This window comes from Physella acuta, unplaced genomic scaffold (assembly GCF_028476545.2).
Source record: "Physella acuta isolate Inbredline_101_S28 unplaced genomic scaffold, ASM2847654v3 ptg001083l, whole genome shotgun sequence".
Lineage (NCBI taxonomy): Eukaryota > Metazoa > Mollusca > Gastropoda > Physidae > Physella > Physella acuta.
This window is the reverse complement of record NW_026732600.1, coordinates 49,367-73,827: the sequence shown is the minus strand read 5'-3', so window position 1 is coordinate 73,827 and position 24,461 is coordinate 49,367. Positions and strand designations below refer to the sequence as shown.

Sequence of the window (24,461 nt, the reverse complement as noted above, 5' to 3'; positions counted from 1 at the left end):
TAAAAATTTTCATTTTGATGATGTGTCTCATTGTAATCAGCATAACATGTTGCTTATAATATCGATAATAAACTTTTTGGCGGGGCTTATCTGGAAAAGATCCGACTTGAGACCCGGCAAATTACGACACTATGAGACACAGACCGGCAAATTACGACACTATGAGACACAGACCGGCAAATTACGACACTATGAGACACAGACCGGCAAATTACGACACTATGAGACACATACCGGCAAATTACGACACTATGAGACACAGACCGGCAAATTACGACACTATGAGACACGCACTGAGACACGGCAAATTACGACACTATGAGACACGGCAAATTACGACACTATGAGACACGCCTTGACCCGGCAAATTGCGACACTATGAGACACACCAAATTACGACACTATGAGACACGCCTTGACCCGGCAAATTGCGACACTATGAGACACACCAAATTACGACACTATGAGACACGCCTTGACCCGGCAAATTGCGACACTATGAGACACACCAAATTACGACACTACGAGACACGCCTTGACCCGGCAAATTGCGACACTATGAGACACACCAAATTACGACACTATGAGACACGCCTTGACCCGGCAAATTGCGACACTATGAGACACGCCTTGACCCGGCAAATTGCGACACTATGAGACACACCAAATTACGACACTACGAGACACGCCTTGACCCGGCAAATTGCGACACTATGAGACACACCAAATTACGACACTATGAGACACGCCTTGACCCGGCAAATTGCGACACTATGAGACACACCAAATTACGACACTATGAGACACGCCTTGACCCGGCAAATTACGACACTATGAGACACACCAAATTACGGCACTATGAGACCCGCCTTTGACCCGGCAAATTGCGACACTATGAGACACACCAAATTACGGCACTATGAGACACGCCTTGACCCGGCAAATTACGACACTATGAGACCCACCAAATTACGACACTATGAGACACGTATTTAGACACACCAAATTACGACACTATGAGACCCGCCAAATTACGACACTATGAGACCCGCCAAATTACGACACTATGAGACACAGGCCCACCAAATTACGACACTATGAGACCCACCAAATTACGACACTATGAGACCCACCAAATTACGACACTATGAGACCCACCAAATTACGACACTATGAGACATGCATTGAGACCCACCAAATTACGACACTATGAGACACGGCAAATTACGACACTATGAGACCCACCAAATTACGACACTATGAGACCCACCAAATTACGACACTATGAGACACGGCAAATTACGACACTATGAGACACAGACCGGCAAATTACGACACTATGAGACACAGACCGGCAAATTACGACACGAGACCCGCCTTGACCCCGCCATCCTACCCCCCACCAGACGACAGCCCACGCCAGTTTCTCTTTGTTGACCGTGACGTGACCACGTCTGTTTGCCGTCTGACACCACAGCTAGCAGACGACAAACACAAACACGACCTGACTTTAGGCTAAACGCCATCTTTCATTTAGACCAGGTTATTCCACTTTATAAAAAATGGATTGGTTCATCCTTGCATGAGTGGATTTAGATTTTGTACGGTGTTTCTTTCAGGCATCTCTTCTGGGATCAAGTTCCCAAAAACAAAACCACCATAGCCGACCCACCGACGAAAGAGATTTTTTTTTATAAAGAAAATCTATAGGCTACAATTGACACTGTCCTCTCTCTGGAAATTTCAACGATTGTAGGAAAAAAAAAGTAACAGGAAAAAAAAAAACACAGAAAAAAAGTCACAGAAAAAAAAGTCACAGGAAAAAAAAAGTCACAGAAAAAAAAGTCACAGGAAAAAAGTCACAAATATATATTTGCATGGAATTTGTTAATACTTTTATGTATTAAATATTCAGGTTGTGCAAATTAACTTAGGATTAACTAAATGTAATGTAATGTGTGTAGGTTGTATACGAATGGTCATTTTTATAATTCATCTAAAAATATTCAATATTAAGTTTGTAGATTTTAATTATGTTAAACATAATATTAATAGCATTTAATAGAAAGTTCCATCGTCCTCGGTTTTCATAGTGTTTTTTTTAAAATACTAACATTAAATTACCGCGAAATTGTAAGTTCTTCTGACTTGCTGACCTCAACTCATCGCAACAATAGTTATGATTAGATCAACCACCTTTACTGTCCACATTTATCACGCTCATTACATAACAAAGCATAGGATCAAAACAGAAAGCCGACAAGGTTCAGAGGCTGACATTGACTCAAAACGCCAACAACACACAATATGTTAGGACAAGGCCACTGAGGAGAAGCCGACCAGAGAATAGCCTACGGCAAAACATTAGCAAAACACAATGATGTGCTTAAATTTCTTTTATAATTAACTTTCCTGCCGCGTATTTAACTAAATACGTAACACAAGTTCAGATTGTTGTGGAAATTATCTTAGAGTATTTTTTACTTACAATTATTATAAACCGTAATGCTTTAACGTCTATAAAAAATTATGCTATAAAAAACACAACCCACAACAATAAACACCAAAAACTGTACAATTGTAAAGAAATAGATCTAGGCCTACGTCCAAATATTTTTGAAAAAAAAATGTGTGACTTTATTTCTGTGACTTTTTTTCCGATAAAATTTTTCCATTGTGACTTTTTTTCTGTGACTTTTTTTCCTAGCAAAAACTGTGACTTTTTTTCTGTGGTTTTTTTTTCTGTGGCTTTTTTTCCGTTCACCAATTTCACACCCCCCTTTCCGAAAATTTCACTACCCCCCCCCCCCACCCCCACCCCCCCTCCTGTCACCCTGAGAGAAATGACTGATGACTAACAAAAACCCTGGTTAGGTTTCGATAAGCATTTATTGTGGTCAAAACCTCTATGTCAGTGGATTTGTTGTTAAATCTTGTAAATCATTACAACCAATGTTAAAACTAAGCGAATTCTTTTTCAGATAAGTGCATCGCCGAAGACAATGCAAGAGTATCTTTTTGTCATTTTATTTAGACATTACTTTTGTCATTCAAAACTATTTTTTTAAAGAAAAAAAATCAAATCTCATTATATTTTAAATAACAAATAAAAATCACAAACTAGGTAGTTCTTAAGTGGAATGTTTAATTTTTTACTTATATTATTACTTTATAATATTAAAAACTAAAAAGTAAAAAAGAAAGTAAAAAAGAAAGTAAAAAAATGCACTAGAAATCCTAAAATAAGAATACATTTTCTTAGTTAAAATGGTATAACGCTTTCTTAAGTGAATAATTCTTTTAAAAACAATTTATGTTCAGTATCTAATTTCGAACCTGACTCTGTCAATTGGCAAGTGAAGTAGAGTTAACCTGTTTCTGTGACCTCGGCACATGACGTTCTACTGACTTGAACCCAGATTCGAACTCGAGACTTTCGTGTTAGCAGCCAAGCGCTCTGTTTTATTTTCAACGCGGCTTCACGACACATTGCCTTAAAACCTGCTGGCTTGTATGTACACTGTTTAGCTTTAGAGCTAGTCATAAGGTAAGGTTTGGGTTGTTTCTATACACAAAATAAATGGGTACAAGTTGGATACGGCTAAACGTATGTGTGTCGAATATACACAAAAGTGGTTACTTGTGAAGGAACTAATAAGGTCTGTTTTGTGTTATAAGAATATGTGATGCTAATAATTTAAACAACAGCCGGTTTATAGAACCGGCAGCCGTGTCAATTTAACCGGCAGCCGTGTCAATTTAACCGGCAGCCGTGTCAGTTTAACCGGCAGAAATGTTTGTTTCTCAACGTGCATTATGTCTGTGTCTGACATTTTCAACATCGCCTCTGTCAGTTTAATGACATCTTCGCCATTTCCTGAGTTACATGACATGTGACATTAAATGACATGTGACATTAAATAAAAACTTATCCAACACACATCACAGTGACACGATGTTGTCTGTTAAATTATTCTCCAGTTCCCCTTAACACCCCCCTCTCTCTCCCCTTATCACTTGAAATCTAAATCAGACTAAATGCTCTAAATAAACAACCCCCCCCCCCTGCCATTCCAATTTGTTATACCTGTCCTTTCATCGCGTCCGTCTGTTGCTTTAAACAGATTCCATTAGAAGTTACATAACGATCTGTCTCTCAGCCTACGTCATCAGCGCGTGCAGGACCGGTGGCATCACCTCGCCATTACCAGGGGCATCACCTCGCCATTACCAGGGGCATCACCTCGCCATTACCATGGGCATCACGAGCGTCCGTTTAATCAACAAATTACAACATCAACAAGCGCAGTCATTAAAAGAATAAAAAAAGTAAAAAAAAATCTCATTGTCATTCTTTTGAAAATGGAGTTAACTGCCATTCATTGAACATTTTAAATTTATTTTTGGACATGGGATACAATATTGTTTTTTTAAAGATATTTTTTAGAAATAAAAAATTATAAGAAAAAATAAAAGAAAATCTCCCGTTTGAAATCTGTTTTAAATATTTCAAAAAACTATCACGGCCAATTTAATCCCTAACCAAACGATGACGAAACAAATGATGTGTTTGCACGCCAAATGGATTCCATTAGATCAAAATATTACATCCTAGCTCAGGGCAATCGCCATTTAAATATCTGGGATGAAATCCTCCGAGTGTTTGATAGATATTTCAAACGTAATGTTTTAAAATTTAAAAAATGTTCAGTGAATGTTTGTTCAAATTGTTCACGGTTTTGTTGAGCGGACGTGAACGTTTCATCGATTAGAGAGAGACATCAAAGTGATGTTGTGTCAGCTAAAAGAATAACTGTCAAAGTGATGTTGTGTCAGCTAAAAGAATAACTGTCAAAGCGATGTAGTGTTTTTTTTTCTTTAGGCTAGTGGTCGCCTAGGTTGGTGTATGGGGGGGGGGGGGGGGGGGATAGTGTTAGTGTTAAGTCAACCCAGGGATGATTGTGTGAACAACAGTAGATCACAGGCACAGCAGTGGTGAGAAGAGGGGTGGGGAAGTTGAGTGGAGGGGGGGGGGTGTAAAGATCTAAAGACATCACATTACTCCTGTGTTGAAGTACTTACGTATTAGATTTTGTGTGCTTCATTACACTAATCTAATGTAGTTGTTTTTATCGTTTAAAAAGTGACGGTGTTTATTGTCTGTTCCAGTACATACTAGCATAATTGTTCCATATACATATTCCTTGTTGCAGTTCCCATACTATTACTTTACAATGTGCATATTCTTTGTTGCAGTTTCAAAACTACAACTTTTCCATGTACAGATTCCTTGTTCCAGTTTCCATACTACAACTTTTCCACGTACATATTCTTTGTTTCAGTCCCAACACTACAATTGTTCCAATTACATATTCCTTGTTGCAGTTCCAAAACTACATCTTTTCCATGTACATATTCATTGTTCCAGTTTCCATACTACAAATTTTCCATGTATATATTTATATATTGATTGTTACAGTGTTCATATTACAATAGTTCCATTTATATGTTCCCTGTTTCAAAACCACCAACCCCTTTTGCTCTAGTTCATACACCTTGATACAATCCACGACAATGCCATAGTCCCATACATTTAGTCCTCCTGCAATACTCTTAGACGCCATAGTTCCATCTTATATCTCTTCACATCGTTGCTAGGATTTTCATGTTTCAGCAACATGTTCCAGGAACTTGTTTTAGTAATTAGCGAGTGTTGACGTTTTATGGCGTTGTGTATTTAATTTTAAAACCTTCCGTGACGTCAATCAAATATGTTATATATTTTGATATTTTTTTCGCTGAACAATCCATTAACTATGACGTCAGTCTCTGTTGTTTCACACTGTTTTTATATATATCTTAAAGCACGAGAACAACAGATTAATCTAGTTTTTTTTCCTATATTGATATGATAAACGTATCCTGTACAATAATAATTTAAAAAAAAAACAATTAAAAAATGCAATGTTGGGCGAAGAAAATTTTGTAAAACTATGTAATAAAGCGGGGCAAAAATTGTGTGAATAAAACACAAGACGGTTTGGTACCAAAATAGATTTTAATTTAACTTAATTAATTTTTTTCATCTGTATCACAACTCATTAAAATATTTACTCTAGGTCGAAACAATATGGTTTTTTTTTAAAATTGCTTATGTCAGCACTTATGTAGACCTAAGTTTTTCCTTACAATTTGTGTGCAGAGGTCTCTATATACGTGGGATGGACTGGTCCACCGGTCTAACTTGCAAAATCCCTATGGGCCCCCAGATGAAAAATCCCGGTGCGTCCCCAAGTAAAAAATAAAATCCTGGTGGGCCCCAAACTAAAAAAAAATCCCGATGGGCTCCTAGTAAAAAAAAATCCCGATGGGCCTCCAAGTAAACAGATTGTGTTGTAGAAGAAAGAGATACAAGAAATGTGACGTAACTCGTTGTTGCAATCTATTTAAAAAAAACAATGTGAGTAAAAGCAATTAAATTTAATTAGAACTTCGAGCTATTTTAGCGAAAGATGTAAAGACGGAGGCTCTTTATTTTACGAATAGGTCTAGATTAGCATGGGTTAAAATGAGCTTAAAATGTATGACGTCATTTAAGGATTGCGCCCCCCCCCCCTCTCCCCCCCCCCCCCCCCCAATCTTCATAAAAAACAACAACAACAATGAAGCCACTTGTACAATAACATGCAGCGTGTTTGTGATGGTGGCTGAACGTGTTCGGATTTTCCCGTTTGAGCGTCCGGATTTTCCCGTTTGAGTTTTAATCAGATTTTCCCCGTCGGTGAAGAAAAACAAACAAATCGCGCGGTGCTTGTCTTGATGTAAATTTTTTTTCGAGATTACGGCCTCGTGGTTACAGAGAGGTGTGGGGCGAGTGTTAGAGAGATGAAAGCAACCGGTAATTCCTCACGTGCTTTTATTAGGTCTAGGGCACGTGAGAGGAATGGAGAACCGAAGTGAGTTGGGTGCTTCGGGCACTTGTGCGTTTACGCTCAACGGAATGAGAGAATCGGCCGGAGCGAGATGGGATTAGTGGTTAAGCGCTGATTGACAGGTGGGGGTTGAGTTATCGTGGCAGGCTGAAAGACTTGTTGAAATACGAGGGTTGAATGGAAGAAGGAAGAAGTTTTTGTGGAGTTTACGTGGGGCTGTTTCAAGATGGGGGTGTGACAGTGTGACAGATGGGGGTGTGACAGTGACAGATGGGGTGTGACAGATGAGGGTGTGACAGTGTGACAGATGGGGGTGTGACAGTGTGACAGATGGATGTGTGACAGTGTGACAGATGGGGTGTTATAGTGTGACAGATGAGGGTGTGACAGATGGGGGCGTGACAGTGTGACAGATGGGGGTGTGACAGTGTGACAGATGGGGGTGTGTTAGTGTGACAGGTGGGGTGTGACAGTGTGACAGATGGGGTGTGACAGATGGGGGTGTGACAGTGTGACAGATGGGGTGTGACAGTGTGACAGATGGGGTGTGACAGTGTGACAGATGGGTGTGACAGTGTGACAGATGGGGTATGACAGATGGGGATTAATGTGGAATGACGCATGGAGTGGAACGGATGAGTTGTGACGGATGTTATATATCGCATAGAGTTGGACGGATATTATGTGATGGATAAATGTGATGACGGATGGGTATGACGGATGGGTGTGACGAAATGAGGTGTAAAAGTGTGACATACATGTTGTTACATTTGACGGACGGGAGTAAGCGACGTGACCGAATAATTTGACAAAAATCAAACAGTTGACAGTATATGTGACTGTGTATACATATCAGACAATTAAGCAGACATTTACAAAACCCATACAATTGTATGTGCATGACTAAAGCATAACTATAAGAAACTGTACATCGCAGTAAGTCAGACCTTTCATCGTTTAGAGTGCTGTTTGTACTGTAAAAGTTCTTCTACAATAAGAAAAAAAAATCACGTAAACACTTTTAAAAATGTACTTTTTAACCCAATACCACCCATGTACTTTTCCACAAATTTGACGGGTTAATCCATTGCTACCCATTCTTTTAACTCACCACCACCCATTTTCGCTTGACCTGCCTCCATTTAATTAAAAAACCCACTCAACTTAGAGCTGGATTTTTGCATGATTGATTCAGACTACGCGTTATGTTATTACTAACTGGACGTCTTTAAATAGAAAGACTTTCAAGTTATTTGATGGGCACTTGAATACGAATGAGGGTTGACTCGGGAGATAAAGGGATGTAATTCAATTAAATATCGCGAGAATTTCCGCCGTAGGGTTTTTTGAGAGAATGTGGCAGTTGTGATGTTTTTGAAGCACAATCGTACGGCTAACCTCAAAGTTAAGGGTGCTTCACGTCTGACACATCGAGGTGTTTTTGACGTGACTTCACGTCAGATATTAAAAAAAATATTTTTGATGTTATTGTCATTGTTGCTGTAATTATTAAAATATTCTACTGCGTAGGCAGAGTTTCTTCCAGGCATCTCTTCGGGGGGGCTTTCCCCCCCGAAAAAATTTTTACCGCCCCCCCGAACGAAATGAAATTTATATAATTTATATAGAAAATATATACTTTTAACAGTGTCCGCCCCCCCCGAAGAAAGTTTACCGCCCCCCCGAAGATTTCCAGTGCCCCCCCCGGAGAAAAAAGTCTGGAAGAAACACTGTGCGTAGGTAGTACATAATATTATGTTAACTTACAACTCAATGATAGAAATAACAAGAAGAAAATTGCTCTTAACAAATGATGTTACATAAGGTAAATTTTGCGTTGAACATTTCGTTTTTCACATTTAACATCATAATACAAATTAAACTAATTTGAATGTTTGTTAACATTTTTCTTTTTCTATTTCGACATCTGCAACTCCTTTACAAAAATATAGACGATAGGGGTAGGGGGGGGGGGGGTTGTAAGAGAAGAGACCAACAGCCATCTTTTCGGCCTGTGCATTTGTCGGTCGCCATTAACTAAATAGGCAACTCGACATATTTTCAGTTAACTAACATAAGGTTATCGCCCCTTGCGCTAATCTTAGCTTACGACATAAACGGGTTTGGGGTTTTTGTAATAGGCTTATACACACGCACGCAATAATTAGGTCTTCAATGTCAACCACTTGAGAACCACTGACAGCAAGCGTAGGCTAGCACTGTGTAAGCAGGTGAGCAAAGTCATCAGTCAAGGTAACGAATGACTGCAGGGCGTGAACGTTACAAGTCAAGTGTCGCGGCCTGCGCTCGCTGACCGGTCCAGCCTGACTAACGTCTTGTCGCTGTGGTGGTGGGATGGGGAGATGGGGCGAAGTCTGCCAACGGCTCACACATCAAGACAAACAATAATAAATGGGGCTGAGTTTATCATCATTAGAACTGTAGGTAAAGATGGTAACGGATCAATCAAGGTGAACACTTCACGACACAAATAATAAAATAAACGGGTCCCGTGGATTAGCATGTCCACATGCCCGTGTACACCGGATTAGCTTGTACTAGTGCTCATGTCCCGTGGATTAGCATATACTAGTGCTCGGGTCTTGTGTTGTCACATCATGGGCCAGTTAACACCAGTGTCAGCCACGGTATGACACCATGACACCACGTTGTGACACCATGTCAGCCATGGTGTGACGTACACACCAAGTGATTTCTTCTGACACAGGACAGGTGTACTGGTCCGTATGAAATGTGAGTGTGTTTGGGGGTGAGGGATACGTTGATTAAATAGATTAGGACGTACCAAAGCTACTGGACGGAAAGTCGTACATCGTCCCACGCACTTTGTATTCTTATAAAATGCTAGATCTAGAATTGTTCCTCACACTGCTACAGATGACGAAAAAAAGTGAAATTAATCTCAATTAATGATTGCTAATTGAACTTACCTTTTAAATCGTGCATTAGCCTAGCACTTAAGTTACACTGAAACTCGCTTGGCGGCTCTTAAATTAAGAAAATCGCGTTTGATTCGTTTTCAAATCTGTTTGAAGTAAAAAGTTTTTTAAAAGCGCGATCTGAGACTCTGACTTAAAAGCGAGTAGTTTATTTCACAAGATGTTTACTTAACGGTGACATCCAGTGGCGGAACTAGAAAAAAGGGGCTCCCCCGCAAAGAAAAATTTAGGGCCCCCTATATATATATATATATATATGTATGTATGTATGTATGTATATATATATATATTCTATATCCTAACTGCGTAATTGAGTCTACTTCATTGCAATAAATAACCACTCTGATAGATAAAACCAGACAAATTTAGTCCAAACTCATCTTGGGTTAGAAATGATCACGGCCCATACTAAAAATGCTGCTCAAAAATATATAAAGACGTAAGCTTGATTCGTTAATGGTTTCTCGCGTTATGTTTATTTTTTTCATTTTTGGCTTTTATAATATCAATTTTGAAAAAATTGAATTTTTTAGCTATACCATTGTTTATTACGTCTTATTTAAATAACAATTCAGAGAATCAATTGCTTTTTAATATACATAGTACAAAACTATTTAAATGAGCTTCGTGGGCATACCCATTTTAAAGAAGGGCAATAAGTCATGGAAGTAGTGTGAATGTTTGCCTACCTTTCAAACAATAGCTCTTGCAGATTTTAAAATATTTTTCTACGCAACAATCTCTGCTATAGTAGACCTGTTTTTTTTTTTTTTTTTTTACAAAACCACTTTCAAGATGCATGAAAAACATAATTTTTGAAAAAAAAATTCATTGTTTTTTGGTTGGAACTGGGCCCCTAAACGTCCTGGGCCCCCCCGCATTGCGGGGTCTGGCGGTATGGTAGTTCCGCCCCTGGTGACATCCTGTCATGTTTAATTAGATTTATATCTGGTATACATAGTGATCCAGTTGTTGATTGAAGTAGCTATCCAGGTTCGAACCCATATGAGTCTAGAGATGTATTACACATTAAAGCTATGCACTAAAAGAAAAGATAAAATTAAGAACTGTAAAACACATCTTATTCTTCTTTCTTAATTGTTATGTTGGAAGGGATTTCCTCTAACATAAATAAGTATTACGTGTCAAGTTGTTAGGCGCCATACAGGCCCCAATTTTCAGAGCGCTTTTTTTTCTGAATTTACCTCCATAGCATTAGAAGAACAAACTAAAAGGCAGCAGCTTTTTAAATTTTAGAATGTTCTCTCCTTGATGGTATTTGTCCCCCAGCTATCAAGCCTCATCTGCCCGGGGTTCGAACTCGGGGTTTTTACCAACCCGACGACACCGACTCCAGAACAAATCTAAATTACGCTTATAAAGTTACGTAAAAAGATAATTATACTTAGATAATCGAAATACACGTCACCAATTTAAAAAATTTGAGTAAATTATATCAGAGGCGGATTAAAAATTAAAATATTTCTCCATTTAAAAAAGAATATGTTTGCTAAAAGGATAAAGGGATTACAACATATTATTTAACGGCTGCTAATACTTTTGATGGGATTAGTGCAATCTCCGGCAAGCAGGCCCATCCATTTTAAAAATCCGATATTTTAATTTTCCCAACCAGGAAGAAAATGAACAATAAATAAAAATGATTGATTATTTTAAATTTCAATATTTTTTTTAATTTTTAAAATCGAATTAAAATAAATAAGGTTTATTTTTTAATTTAAATTTGATCTGCTTGGAAATTTTCGAGAAGGGCACTTTTATGAGCATGAGAAATAAGCCATCTCCGAGTTATCCGTCTTACCCTAAGGGTATCAAATCCATTTTTTTTGTTGTCTTTAATGGTAATTCGGTTATCTACGTGTAAGCTAGATGAAATATTTTATTTTTTTAAATTGCGACCTGAGGTTATTTGAAATATATTGAAGAATTTTTTTTTGGGGGGGGGGGGGGGGAGGGGGGGGGACGTTGCCTAGGTAACGAGTGTCGCAAGCCTGTAAAAAACAATTATCTTATTTCCGCTAATTAAAATAAAGCACGTGTGAATGTCATATGGAATTTTGTGCCAACGTTATTTCGATATATTTGTTTAATTTATCTGACGTGTGTTCCGATGAGGATCTAGAGAATAAAACGGGGGAGGGGGTAGAGGTGGGGATAAGTGGGTAGCCGCCCACTTCAAATTAAAAGTGTTGTGCATTGTAAAAATTATTTATGTAAACTTTTTATTTTCAATTATCAACGTAACCAGAATGCAACGATATATATATATATATATATATATATATATATATATATATACGAGAAAAATGGCCCGTTGAGGAAGGGTACAACGGGCGCTAGGCTGATAGTGCTGTCTCTTTTCTCTAAACTAAAACCAACCCACCCCCCCACACACCACCCCCCCACCCCACCCCCGCACCCCCACCCCCCCACCCCACCCCCACCCCCCACACACACCGCCCCCCCCACCCCCCCCACCCCTCCACCCCTCCTCCGCCCCCCCAAAAAAAAAACATGTCTACCGTCCCATTCAACGAAATATAATTATATACTTTTTCCAGTGTCCGCCCCCTCCCAGAAAATTCGACCCCCGCCCCCGAAATTTCCAAGTACCCCCACCCCTCTCCGGGGAGGAAAAAGTCTGAAAGAAACACTGAAACCAACCCCCCCCCCACACCCCCCACACCACCCCCACACACACACACCACCCCCCCCACCCCTCCACCCCCCCCCACACACACACCACCACCCCCCCCACCCCCACCCCTCCACCCCCCCCCCCCAAAAAAAAAACATGTCTACCGTCCCATTCAACGAAATATAATTATATACTTTTTCCAGTGTCCGCCCCCTCCCAGAAAATTCTACCCCCGCCCCCGAAAATTTCAAGTACCCCCACCCCTCTCCGTGGAGGAAAAAGTCTGAAAGAAACACTGAAACCAACCCAAACCCCCACCAACCACACCCCACTCCCCCACCCCCACACACCACCCCCCACCCCCCACACACACGCCACCCCCCCACCCCTCCACCCCCCAAAAAAAACATGTCTACCGTCCCATTCAACGAAATATAATTATATACTTACTTTTTCCAGTGTCCGCCCCCTCCCAGAAAATTCTACCCCCGCCCCCGAAAATTTCAAGTACCCCCACCCCTCTCCGGGGAGGAAAAAGTCTAAAAGAAACACTGAAACCAACCCACCCCCCACACACCACACACCCCCCCACCCCCCCCCACCCCCCCCCCCCCACACCCCCCCCCCCCCCCCCCCCCCCCAAAAAAAACATGTCTACCGTCCCATTGCAAGAAAACCACTTTTTAGATTAGACACATTAATTAGGCGGTAATTTTATTATAGAGTATCGATGAAGAAATTTCTTTTGAGTTGGGGAGGGGGGGGGGGGCTCAGACGTTCTTACGCGGGGGTGGGGCTTCGCCCCTACCCGAAGAATTGTATGAAAGAAACTCTTCACGCAAACCACTTAGATTAGACCAAATTGCCTTTGTATTTAATGTTTACACGATAATCAATGACGTCATATAAATGTGTGCACTATCTGGCTTGAGATTATTTTCTACTCTGTGCGCTAAATGTGTCGACGTCATAGTTCGTTTTTCGAATTACTATGCATGTTTTTATTTTCCTTGTGTTTTCTCTAGAGCGTTCTTGTCAGACAGATAGATAGATAGATAGATAGATAGATAGATAGATAGACAGACAGCGAAACTATTATATATATATATATATATATATATATATATATATATATATATATATATATATATATATATATATATATATATATATATAAATTATTTACATGTGAAGTGAAGTGCCATTTCGAACCTGATCGTTAACAGAGTCTATCTGGTGTACAGGGAAGTCACTCTAAATGTTTAATTGTGTTTATAATAAACTATGTGATATGACTTCCTAGATATTGTCACCGAAAATAGAACATTGCCTTACATACCATTACATAATACACCAACAACAATGAACAAAATATAATGCGGGATAATTTCACAACAAAGATTTAACGATGCGTGGGAGCGTGTCACAATGTCACAATGCCAAGTGTGACATGATTGCTTGACATGTAATCAATTTATCCGAAGAATTAAAAAAAAATATATAAAAATGACACGAGCGAGTTGAGATGACATTGTAAATTGGAATCTGTGTAACGTCATTAGGAGAGCCGTAAAAGTACACGGACGTCTTGTTTGTTCCGTGACCCGTGTAAGATTTTTACGTCTTCCCAGGTTGAAGAGTTCGGGTATAAAAATAGAATAAAAGAGTGAGGTCCCTTGACTCCGCTAGATCACAGGAGTTAGGGGGTTAAAGAGATGGACGGGGATATCAAAGACAGAGGTGTGTGGTGGGGGAGATAGGAATTTGATTGGAATCTGATGCATTTTAAAGTGAGCTGAGAGTACATTACTGACTGGCCTGTCAGCGACGTTAAGCGAGACAGCGCTTAGGACCGTTAGGAATGACGGCGTATCAGGCTGGGCGAGTCAGGTTCGTGGCGTTTGACGCAGTACCGCGCTCATAGAGTCAGGCTTGCGTCGTTTCAACACAGCGAGACAGATCTAAGTCAGCTATCCGGCATACAGGCATAGGCGTCTATAGCCCGGTGTTGCTTGGGGGGGGGGGGGGCTCAGAGAGGATAGACCTCAAAGCAAAGCATATATATGTATAAATATAAATATAAATATAAATATAAATATAAATATAAATATAAATATATATATATATATATATATATATATATATATATATATATATATATATATATATATATATATATATATATATATAAGAGGAGACAACGACGACATAAATATCAGATTACTGTAAAGGTTGCTATAAACTAATTAATATTAATTGGTAATTAAATGTCATCTAACAAAATATACTCTAATTACATCTCTTCGAGTATCAAGTTGGCGCAAAAAGCTTTGTGAAAGGATTAATATTTCAAAGGTTTGGTTGTGATTTAATTGTAGTATGTTTGGAATTTATGAGAAACAAATGTTTAGAGTCGGGGTGTTTGTTGTAGGTCAGTGGTTCTCAACCTGGGTTTGATCGAACCCTACGGGTTCGGTTATTTAGTCTCAGGGGTTCTGAGAGGTTAAGACACACACCCGACTCATATGACCCACGATCGGATTTTATCAGTACGGACGATATAACTATTAAGAAGGGTTCGGTGAATGCATGTATGCAATTGGTGGGGTTCGGTACATAAAAAAAAGTTAAAAACCAATTATAGACTAATTAAATTTTCTTGTTTAGGATAAGAATTAGAATGTGGGGGCCATGCTCAAAACAAGTACTTACACACTTAGTACGGAAAACAAAAGTGGTACCCCATTTTAATTAGAATTAGAATTACATAACTATTTATATTATTGTAATGAGCAGGGTAGGATATATCTCTTGATGATTATTACAACCAATTGTTTTCGTGACAAAAGCTGCAAGCCTTGCATTTGGATCGAAACTCTCTCCCCCTGTTGGTTTCATCTTTTTGTGACCATTTGATTCAGTCTCAAAATAAAATGAGACCTTTACTTAAAATGATACACCAAAGGATTAGATGACACTAAGTGGGATCATTAAAAAGTTGAAACTATTTTAGTCTAAATTGTTTGGATGTTTGAAGTTGTAAACTATCATCAAGTTTCACTAAGTTAATCTTAATGGAAAGCAAATATTAAGTCTTTTGAAATGAGTGGGATTAATTTTGTAGTAAACAAAGCTAAAAGTAATGTTGACATTTATCATGATCTAGTATTTGATAAACATAATTAAATTAGAGCTGATTTAATCGCGTCGTTTTAATTTCAAAATGTTCGTCGCTTGTCCTAACATTCGACAATTAGGTTTTTTAACTAACCCTAACCTTCAGTACAAGCTACAGTAGTTTCTCTGCCTTTCTCCGTCAACAAACATCATACAGACATCATACAGACATCATACAGACATCATACAGACATCATACAGACATCATACAGACATCATACAGACATCATACAGACATCATACAGACATCATACAGACATCATACAGACATCATACAGACATCATACAGACATCATACAGACATCATACAGACATCATACAGACATCATACAGACATCATACAGACATCATACAGACATCATACAGACATCATACAGACATCATACAGACATCATACAGACATCATACAGACATCATACAGACATCATACAGACATCATACAGACATCATGCAGCCAACATACAGACATCATGCAGCCAACATACAGACATCATGCAGACAACATACAGACATCATGCAGACAACATACAGACATCATGCAGACAACAGACATCATGCAGACAACAGACATCATACAGACATCATACAGACATCATACAGACATCATGCAGCCAACATACAGACATCATGCAGCCAACATACAGACATCATGCAGACAACATACAGACATCATGCAGACAACAGACATCATACAGACATCATACAGACATCATACAGACATCATACAGACATCATACAGACATCATACAGACATCATACAGACATCATACAGACATCATGCAGCCAACATACAGACATCATGCAGCCAACATACAGACATCATGCAGACAACATACAGACATCATGCAGACAACATACAGACATCATGCAGACAACAGACATCATGCAGACAACAGACATCATACAGACATCATACAGACATCATACAGACATCATGCAGCCAACATACAGACATCATGCAGCCAACATACAGACATCATGCAGACAACATACAGACATCATGCAGACAACAGACATCATACAGACATCATACAGACATCATACAGACATCATACAGACATCATACAGACATCATACAGACATCATACAGACATCATACAGACATCATGCAGCCAACATACAGACATCATGCAGCCAACATACAGACATCATGCAGACAACATACAGACATCATGCAGACAACATACAGACATCATGCAGACAACAGACATCATGCAGACAACAGACATCATACAGACATCATACAGACATCATACAGACATCATACAGACATCATACAGACATCAGAGATCATACAGACATCATACAGACATCAGAGATCATACAGACATCATACAGACATCAGAGATCATACAGACATCATACAGACATCAGAGATCATACAGACATCATACAGACATCAGAGATCATACAGACATCATACAGACATCAGAGATCATACAGACATCATACAGACATCAGAGATCATACAGACATCATACAGACATCATTCAGACAACAGACATCATACAAACATCATACAGACATCATACAGACAACAGACATCATACAGACATCATACAGACATCATACAGACAACATACAGACATCATACAGACATCATACAGACATCATACAGACAACATACAGACATCATACAGACATCATACAGACATCATACATCATACAGACATCATACAGACATCATACAGACATCATACAGACATCATACAGACATCATACAGACATCATACAGACATCATACAAGCATCATACAGACAACAGACATCATACAGACATCATACAGACATCATACAGACATCATACAGACATCATACAGACAACATACAGACAACATACATCATACAGACATCATACAGACATCATACAGACAACAGACATCATACAGACATCATACAGACAACATACAGACAACAGACATCATACAGACATCATACAGACATCATACAGACAACAGACATCATAAAGATACAACCCTAATCTCCCCCACCGATACACAACCCGCCAACCCTTGCGATAACAAGCGAACGCCACCCTATAAGCCTTCATCGGAAGTTAAAACGAATCGGATATGAAATCGTGAAGAACCCTCTCTAAAGACGGGCGGATCAACTAGTATCAAACGATTTCCCCAAAGCTGGGAAATGAAGGATTTTTAGGGGGTTAAGAGACTGAAAACTTTCAAGTATTAGCTGTTTAATCTAACAATTTAATTAGCTAAGTTGTGTTGAGGAGGGGTGGATGGGGTACGGGTCTTGGAATATTTTGATTATAGGAGGTCTAAAGGGGTGGTTTAATCAAGATAGGGGGATTATAATCTGATACGTTTAAAGGTAATATCTTAAGGAGTTTGTGGGGTGGGTTTTGTGGGATATGTGAGTGAAAGTGGAAGTGTGTGTGGGGGGGGAGAGGGGAGTTTAAGTTAGAAGAGGTTAAGGGTTATGAATTTGTCAATATGACTATTTTACATCAGCTTTAAAAAAAATACACTCATACGGTATTTGTGGAATGTGAAGTAGAGTTCATGTGTTTCTTTGATAACAGTTGATGAAATACTCTCGTGGTCAGCAATGCGCTCAGTGACCTTAACCTTGGTTACGTTCCAATGAGAGCTGAGTGCTTAAAGGTGAAACCCACTCAAGGAAAATGTAACGTGGGATTCTGATCGCTTGCTTGTTCTATAAGAACAAACTAGCTAGGTGGCATTAAAATAGTGTTTTACAAGTATTGGTACCGTCGCCTGTGTTTCTGAGAATGATTCATGAGCCAATATTTTACGTTATGCACGTTAAAAGTAGTTTAGATTTAGTATCAGTACAAAAGAAAAAAAAACTAGAAATTCCATGAAAATTTATCAGCAAAATAAAAAGTAGTAAAAACAAACACAAATGAGCTCTCACATGAAAACAAAATGTTGGGATTATTCACGAAAGGGAGAAAATATTTGTAAAAACTGTGAACCTTTTAACAATTATAAACTTGATAAACAAGCAATACACGAAACAAAAAATCACGAACGTAAATAAACTGAGCAAACGAAGAATGAGTCACATCTTCAAATTCTCCAAAAGAAAAATAAAACCCGTCGCCAATAAACAAAAATTAGATACCAACAAATGATAAACTATCTAAAGTTAGATACCAACAAATGAAAAACTATCTGCCTACTCTATGGTAAAGAAAAAAATATTTGCTTACTCATTATAAGATATCTACTTACTGATATACAAACATTTTATACTTACAAACGGACAAATATCTACTCAAGTAAATCGCGTCTAGTACACAATACTCAATATTAAATTACATATAGCTAATTAAATTCCATTTGGTCAACAATCAGATGACATCTACTCAACAATAAAATGACATCTACTCAACAATGAATTGACATCTACGGAACAATCAAATGATATATACTGAACAATGGAACGACATCGACTTTTCAATGAAATAACATCTACTCATCAATGAAATTATATAGGCCTATATGGAACAATGAAATGACATCGACTCAAAAATGAAATGACAACTACTCATCAATACAATGACATGTACTCACCAATGAGAATGTTCATCAAAGTTAGAATCCACACGTGTAAAACACCCATCTTCACCGGCGATGTTTATGTTTGATTTGAATGAAACTTCACACAGATTTCAGTGTTGTGACCCCGGCATAGGTGGCGCTACATTCCCCTCCAATATTTACGGGAGTCATTCCCTCTCCCGTCTCATTTAACCTCCTTTCTTCTTTCAGTTCTATTGGCTATACGAACCACGTGACAACTACATCATGCTTCCTGTAATAAAAACAAGAAAATTGTGTTAGAAACAGCTTTTTCGCTTGCACTTTTAAGCACGTTAGTAAAACAGGATTTCAATGACAAACAGAAGACTTAGAAAGACAAACAAGTCCTTCTGGAGACCACGTGGTAGCGACGCCATTAAATGTTTTTAAAAAATCGAGTCTGGGAAAAAAAGAAACGAAATCGATTTATCGTGGATTTAGTGACGTTCCTCCAGTGCTTGGAGAGAATTAATTTTTGCCTCGTGTAGTTGAAGATTAGCTATTTATTTGATGAATGCCGGGCTTTAATTAAATTACGCCGTCGTGATTTAGAAAGATGGCGGGCTGTCGTGTCGGTGGTCGGAGTGTGTACTTGGTGTTAGGGGGATGGGAGGGAGGAGGGATTAGATGTTTGTTGACAAAATGCCTGCGAGTGGATGTGTTGACAACATGCATGTTTTATGTGATAAACTTAAAATACAGGTGAGTTAAGAAAGAAGTGAGAAAGAACAACAATCGCAGAGAAAATGACGGAATCTTTGAATGTAGTTATTTGAATGGGAGAAAATAAAACATGGTTTGGAAGCGACGGTTGGTTTATAGAAACTTACAAGCAGTGAGATAGTAGAAAATACATAGGAAACCGATGAATATTTAATATGGAGCAAAGAAAACTTATCTGGAAATATTTTGTTACAAACGCGAACGAGACACTTTTAAAAGAAACTAGAATCTTGGTGAGGGACTTAAAATTAAAAAACAACATACAAGAAATGGAATGGACTTATTGATATTATGAAAGTTTTTTCTGAACATATTCTAGTTTTTTTTTAATAATCACGTTTAATGTTTGTGCATAGAAATTAAATGTTAAGTATGTTTATGTTAGAAACTGTCTGCTTTTAAAACTTTAGATTGGATTTCTTGACCACCATTACACCATGCTCGCATCTATACCTATAACTCACTCTCTGTCTCACTGTCTCTGTCTCTGTCTCTCTCTCTCTCCCACACTCTCTCTCACACGCACGTACGCATGAATGCACACATACTCATATTCACATATTATTTGTTAATGTGTAGGCCGATCTGTGAGCAGCGACGCAGGCAAGATGTTGTAGACTGGGGTCCACATTAATGTGTGTATGTAATTATAGGAGGACTCTACGTTGTTGTTACCCTATACATGTTTGATTAATATTCACAGACTATTTAAAATGAATATCATCAAGTCTTTGTTGTATATAATTATGGTCGTTTGAAATGTAATAAAGTATACAATACAAAATGACCAGAAACAAGGAGAATCTATTTTAAACCGTAAACCGGATGTAGAATGTGAATAAAGCGAAATGTAAAATGTGAAGCGACAGTAAAACATACTGCTGTAAGATGACAATTTTTTGTAAAAAGAGTGTTCTGTAAAATGTAAGTCAGATGTAAATTCTAAATTTTATCAAAATGTTGAGTGTAAGCGAAAGCTAAAATGTAAGCAAAACGTAAAGTGTAAGCGAAATGTAAAATACAAAAAGAAATATAAAATGTAAGTGAAATGTAAAATGTAAAACGAAATGTAAAGTGAAATGTAAAATGTAAAGGGAAATGTAAAATGTAAAAGCGAAATGTATAAAATGTAAAGCTAAATGTAAAATGTACGCGAAATATAAAGTGTAAGCGAAGTGTAAAGTGTAAGGTGTAAGCAAAATTTAAAAATTAAGCAAAATGTAAAATGTAAGGGAAATATAAAACGTAAAGCGAAATGTAACATATAAAGCGAAATGTAAAATGTAAGCAAAATGTAAAAGATAAGCGAAATATAAAATGTAAGCGAAATGTAAAATGTAAAGCAAAATATAAAATGTAAGCGAAATGTAAAATGTAAAGCAAAATATGTATATAGCTAGTGTAAGCGAAATATAAAGTGTAAGCGAAATGTAAAAGATAAGCAAAATATAAATTGTAAGCAAAATGTAAATTTGAACATGCAGCCGTGACAGACAGAGTGCTCACGGAGCCAGCCATGCGTGAGTGCAATGCACGTGTCGACATTAGAGCGTCTTTGTTTTGACATTTTGATGGATTTTTTTTTACGGGTTGATGGCTTTTCTTAGAGCTAATATCAGCCTCTGGGATGGATGGCTTTTCCCCCGGTTGATTTCTGGCTTTGAGATTAACGGCTTGACACGGGAATGGACCGTCTTATGTTGGCCTACAGCAGTGGTTCTTAACTTGGGTTCGATCGAACCCTAGGCGAGTCAGTCTCGGGGTTCGGCGGAGGTTAAGAGACACACCTGACTCACGGTCAGATTTGGTCATTGCGGACCATAGAACTATTTAGAAGGGTTCGGTAAACGCGCGAAAGAAACTGGTGGGGTTCGGTTCCTCCGAAAAAGTTAAGAACCACTGACTGTGAAGGATTTTTGGTGATTTGATTTATTTTATTTCGATTCTGATAATGTATATGTTGCTGTTTAATTTATTATCCGTGTTGTTGATGTGTTAGGCTTCGTGGGGAATTTTTGGTAAATGCATTTTATTTATTTTATTATTTTATTGGTGTGTTTTTGCCGTTTTCAATATCATGCGAATTGTTTAATTTAAATTTAAATAAATAACACGATGTCCCAATATTGCAAATTTTTGATAAAATTAAGTTGATCTAATCTTAAGTTATGTGGGTTTATTATTTAATTTTTTTATTTGTTATTTATAACATATCGATTATGTATATTTCGTTGCATTAATATTTTGTTTCAGCTGAGGTGGTTTTTACTTTCTCGTATACGGAGTATATAAGGAGCATAGAAGAAGTATTAAAATTGTGCAAAAATTAAAATCGAAATATTGACAAACTATCGCTAACTAACATAGCCTGACTGCGCTGGAAGTACCATCCCTACCTTTTATATTCTATAAGAATATACGATAATGTTAAAGGGAGCTGACGGACGATGTATTTTAACAAGTGTTTATTTAGTTAATTGTAAACTAGATAAAATAAACAGCCTTCTCACTACATCGATTTTGAGATGTAGAGACTCGATTGCAGTGTTTTTTCCAGACTGTTTTTCTCCGGGGGAGCACTTGAAATTCCCGGGGGGTGGACTAAAATTTCCAAATTTCCGGGGGGGGGGGGGTGGGGCAGACGGCGGACACTGTTAAAAGTAAATATTTCCTATATAAATTCCATTTCGTTCGGGGGGGGAGGGGGGGGGGGTAGCGGTAGATTTTCTGGAGGGGGAGGCTGAGGCTCTCCCCCACCCCCCCTGAAGAGATGCATGGAAGAAACTCTGCTCGAATATGAGGCCAAAACTCGAGAGTTCTGGCTGTTACAATTTGACCACAGTGCCACAAATGGTATTGCTAGTTAACCGTGAAGAAACAAGGCTTAACCCTACCCAAACCCTAACCAGCCCTGATCCAAAACTTACCCCAGATAATTCACTTTATCTTGTAGTGTTACAATACAAACAAAAACACGCGCTCAAAAACAAAGAAAGAAATTAGTTTTGATATTCCTTACTTTCGTCGTCCTTACCCCACCCTACACCCGCCTTCCCACCCATCTCCCTCCCCACACTCGTCGTCCTAATCCCCACACCTCCACACAATAGTCGTCCTAATCCCCACACCCGTCGCCCTAATCCCCACACCCGTCGCCCTAATCCCCATACCTACCCACACTCGTCGTCCTACCCCCCACATCTACCCACACTCGTCGTCCTAACCCCCACACCCGTTGCCCTAACCCCCACACCCGTCGCCCTAATCCCCACACCCGTCGTCCTAATCCCCACACCTACCCACACTCGTCGTCCTAACCCCCACACCTCCCCATACTCGTTACGCTAACCACACCTCCCCACACTAGCCCACACTAGTCGTCCATATCCCACCCCACCCATTTCCCTTCCCGACCCCCTCGTTCCCCCAACCTCTCTACCACCGACTGGAGCATGCGTGAAATAGCAATGATTTGATTAGATTGATAAAACTATTTCAACTCACGGAATAATCTTCACCTCGTTACGCTGCGGTCATCAGAGGTCAGCTTGACCCCAAAACAATTCCCCGATTAAATCCCCATCACGCCTGCGTAATGAAGGTGAGACGGGACCTGTCATCCGGTCGAGTGGACTGACCAATCACAGACCACTTTTACGAATACATACGTCATCGTGGATAGACCGCTGGTAATCCAAATAAATTTTTTGTTTTAATTTATCAGACCAGGTGAAGTTGAGAATAGACAGATCTAGCGACGAATTTTAGATAAGAGGGAAATTCGAGTCTCGAGGTACGTACATTAGAGAGATTGTAAAATAATCAGCGCGTTAGGAAAATTTCACAATTTTTAGATGATTGTGAAAGAGGTGTAGATCTACAATAAAATACGTCATCAGCATTAGTGAGTGTAAATTATGCTGAAGTCAAAAGTCAAACATATGATATTTACTATTTTTAAATTGTTTATTTTGTAATAATTTAGTAAAAATAAGTGTATATTGGGTTAATAATAAAGTTGATTTTCGTTTTGATATAAGGTATCCGTAAAACAAAAGAAAACAAAATTAAATCGTGTTCAATCCGAATTTTTAACAAACACCAGAATAACAATAATTAGGGAAAATTATACAAAACAAATATTTCTTACATTTCTTGATCCAGAAGACACTATATTTGTTTTAACAATACAGCTTCAATCGCCAAAAAATATCTAAAATCTATTTTAAAAATATCTCTCTAAGGAGAGAAAGAAATTCAAATTTTCTGTGTTTTTTTAACTTAAGAATTCAAATTCCGAGAACGTTAATATTCAAACTTTTTTATCTTTAGTTCTAAAATTAAAAATATATCTCAGCACAGGAAATCAGAGATATTTATCTTTTGTAATGCTACGCTTTATTTCAACGAGAAAAACTGATCCCATTCCACTACTTCCT

General features: G+C 38.4%; 1 protein-coding gene across 1 annotated transcript in view; it reads right to left on the bottom strand.

Annotated features, from left to right (window-relative positions):
- Positions 1–24,461, bottom strand: part of LOC131955594 (protein APCDD1) — a gene marked incomplete at its 3' end in the record, with an annotated part of 100,928 nt that overhangs the window by 69,283 nt on the left and 7,184 nt on the right. The window contains 1 exon segment of the mRNA XM_059319770.1: positions 19,291–19,531. Within this exon segment, the coding sequence (XP_059175753.1) occupies positions 19,291–19,339 (49 nt within the window).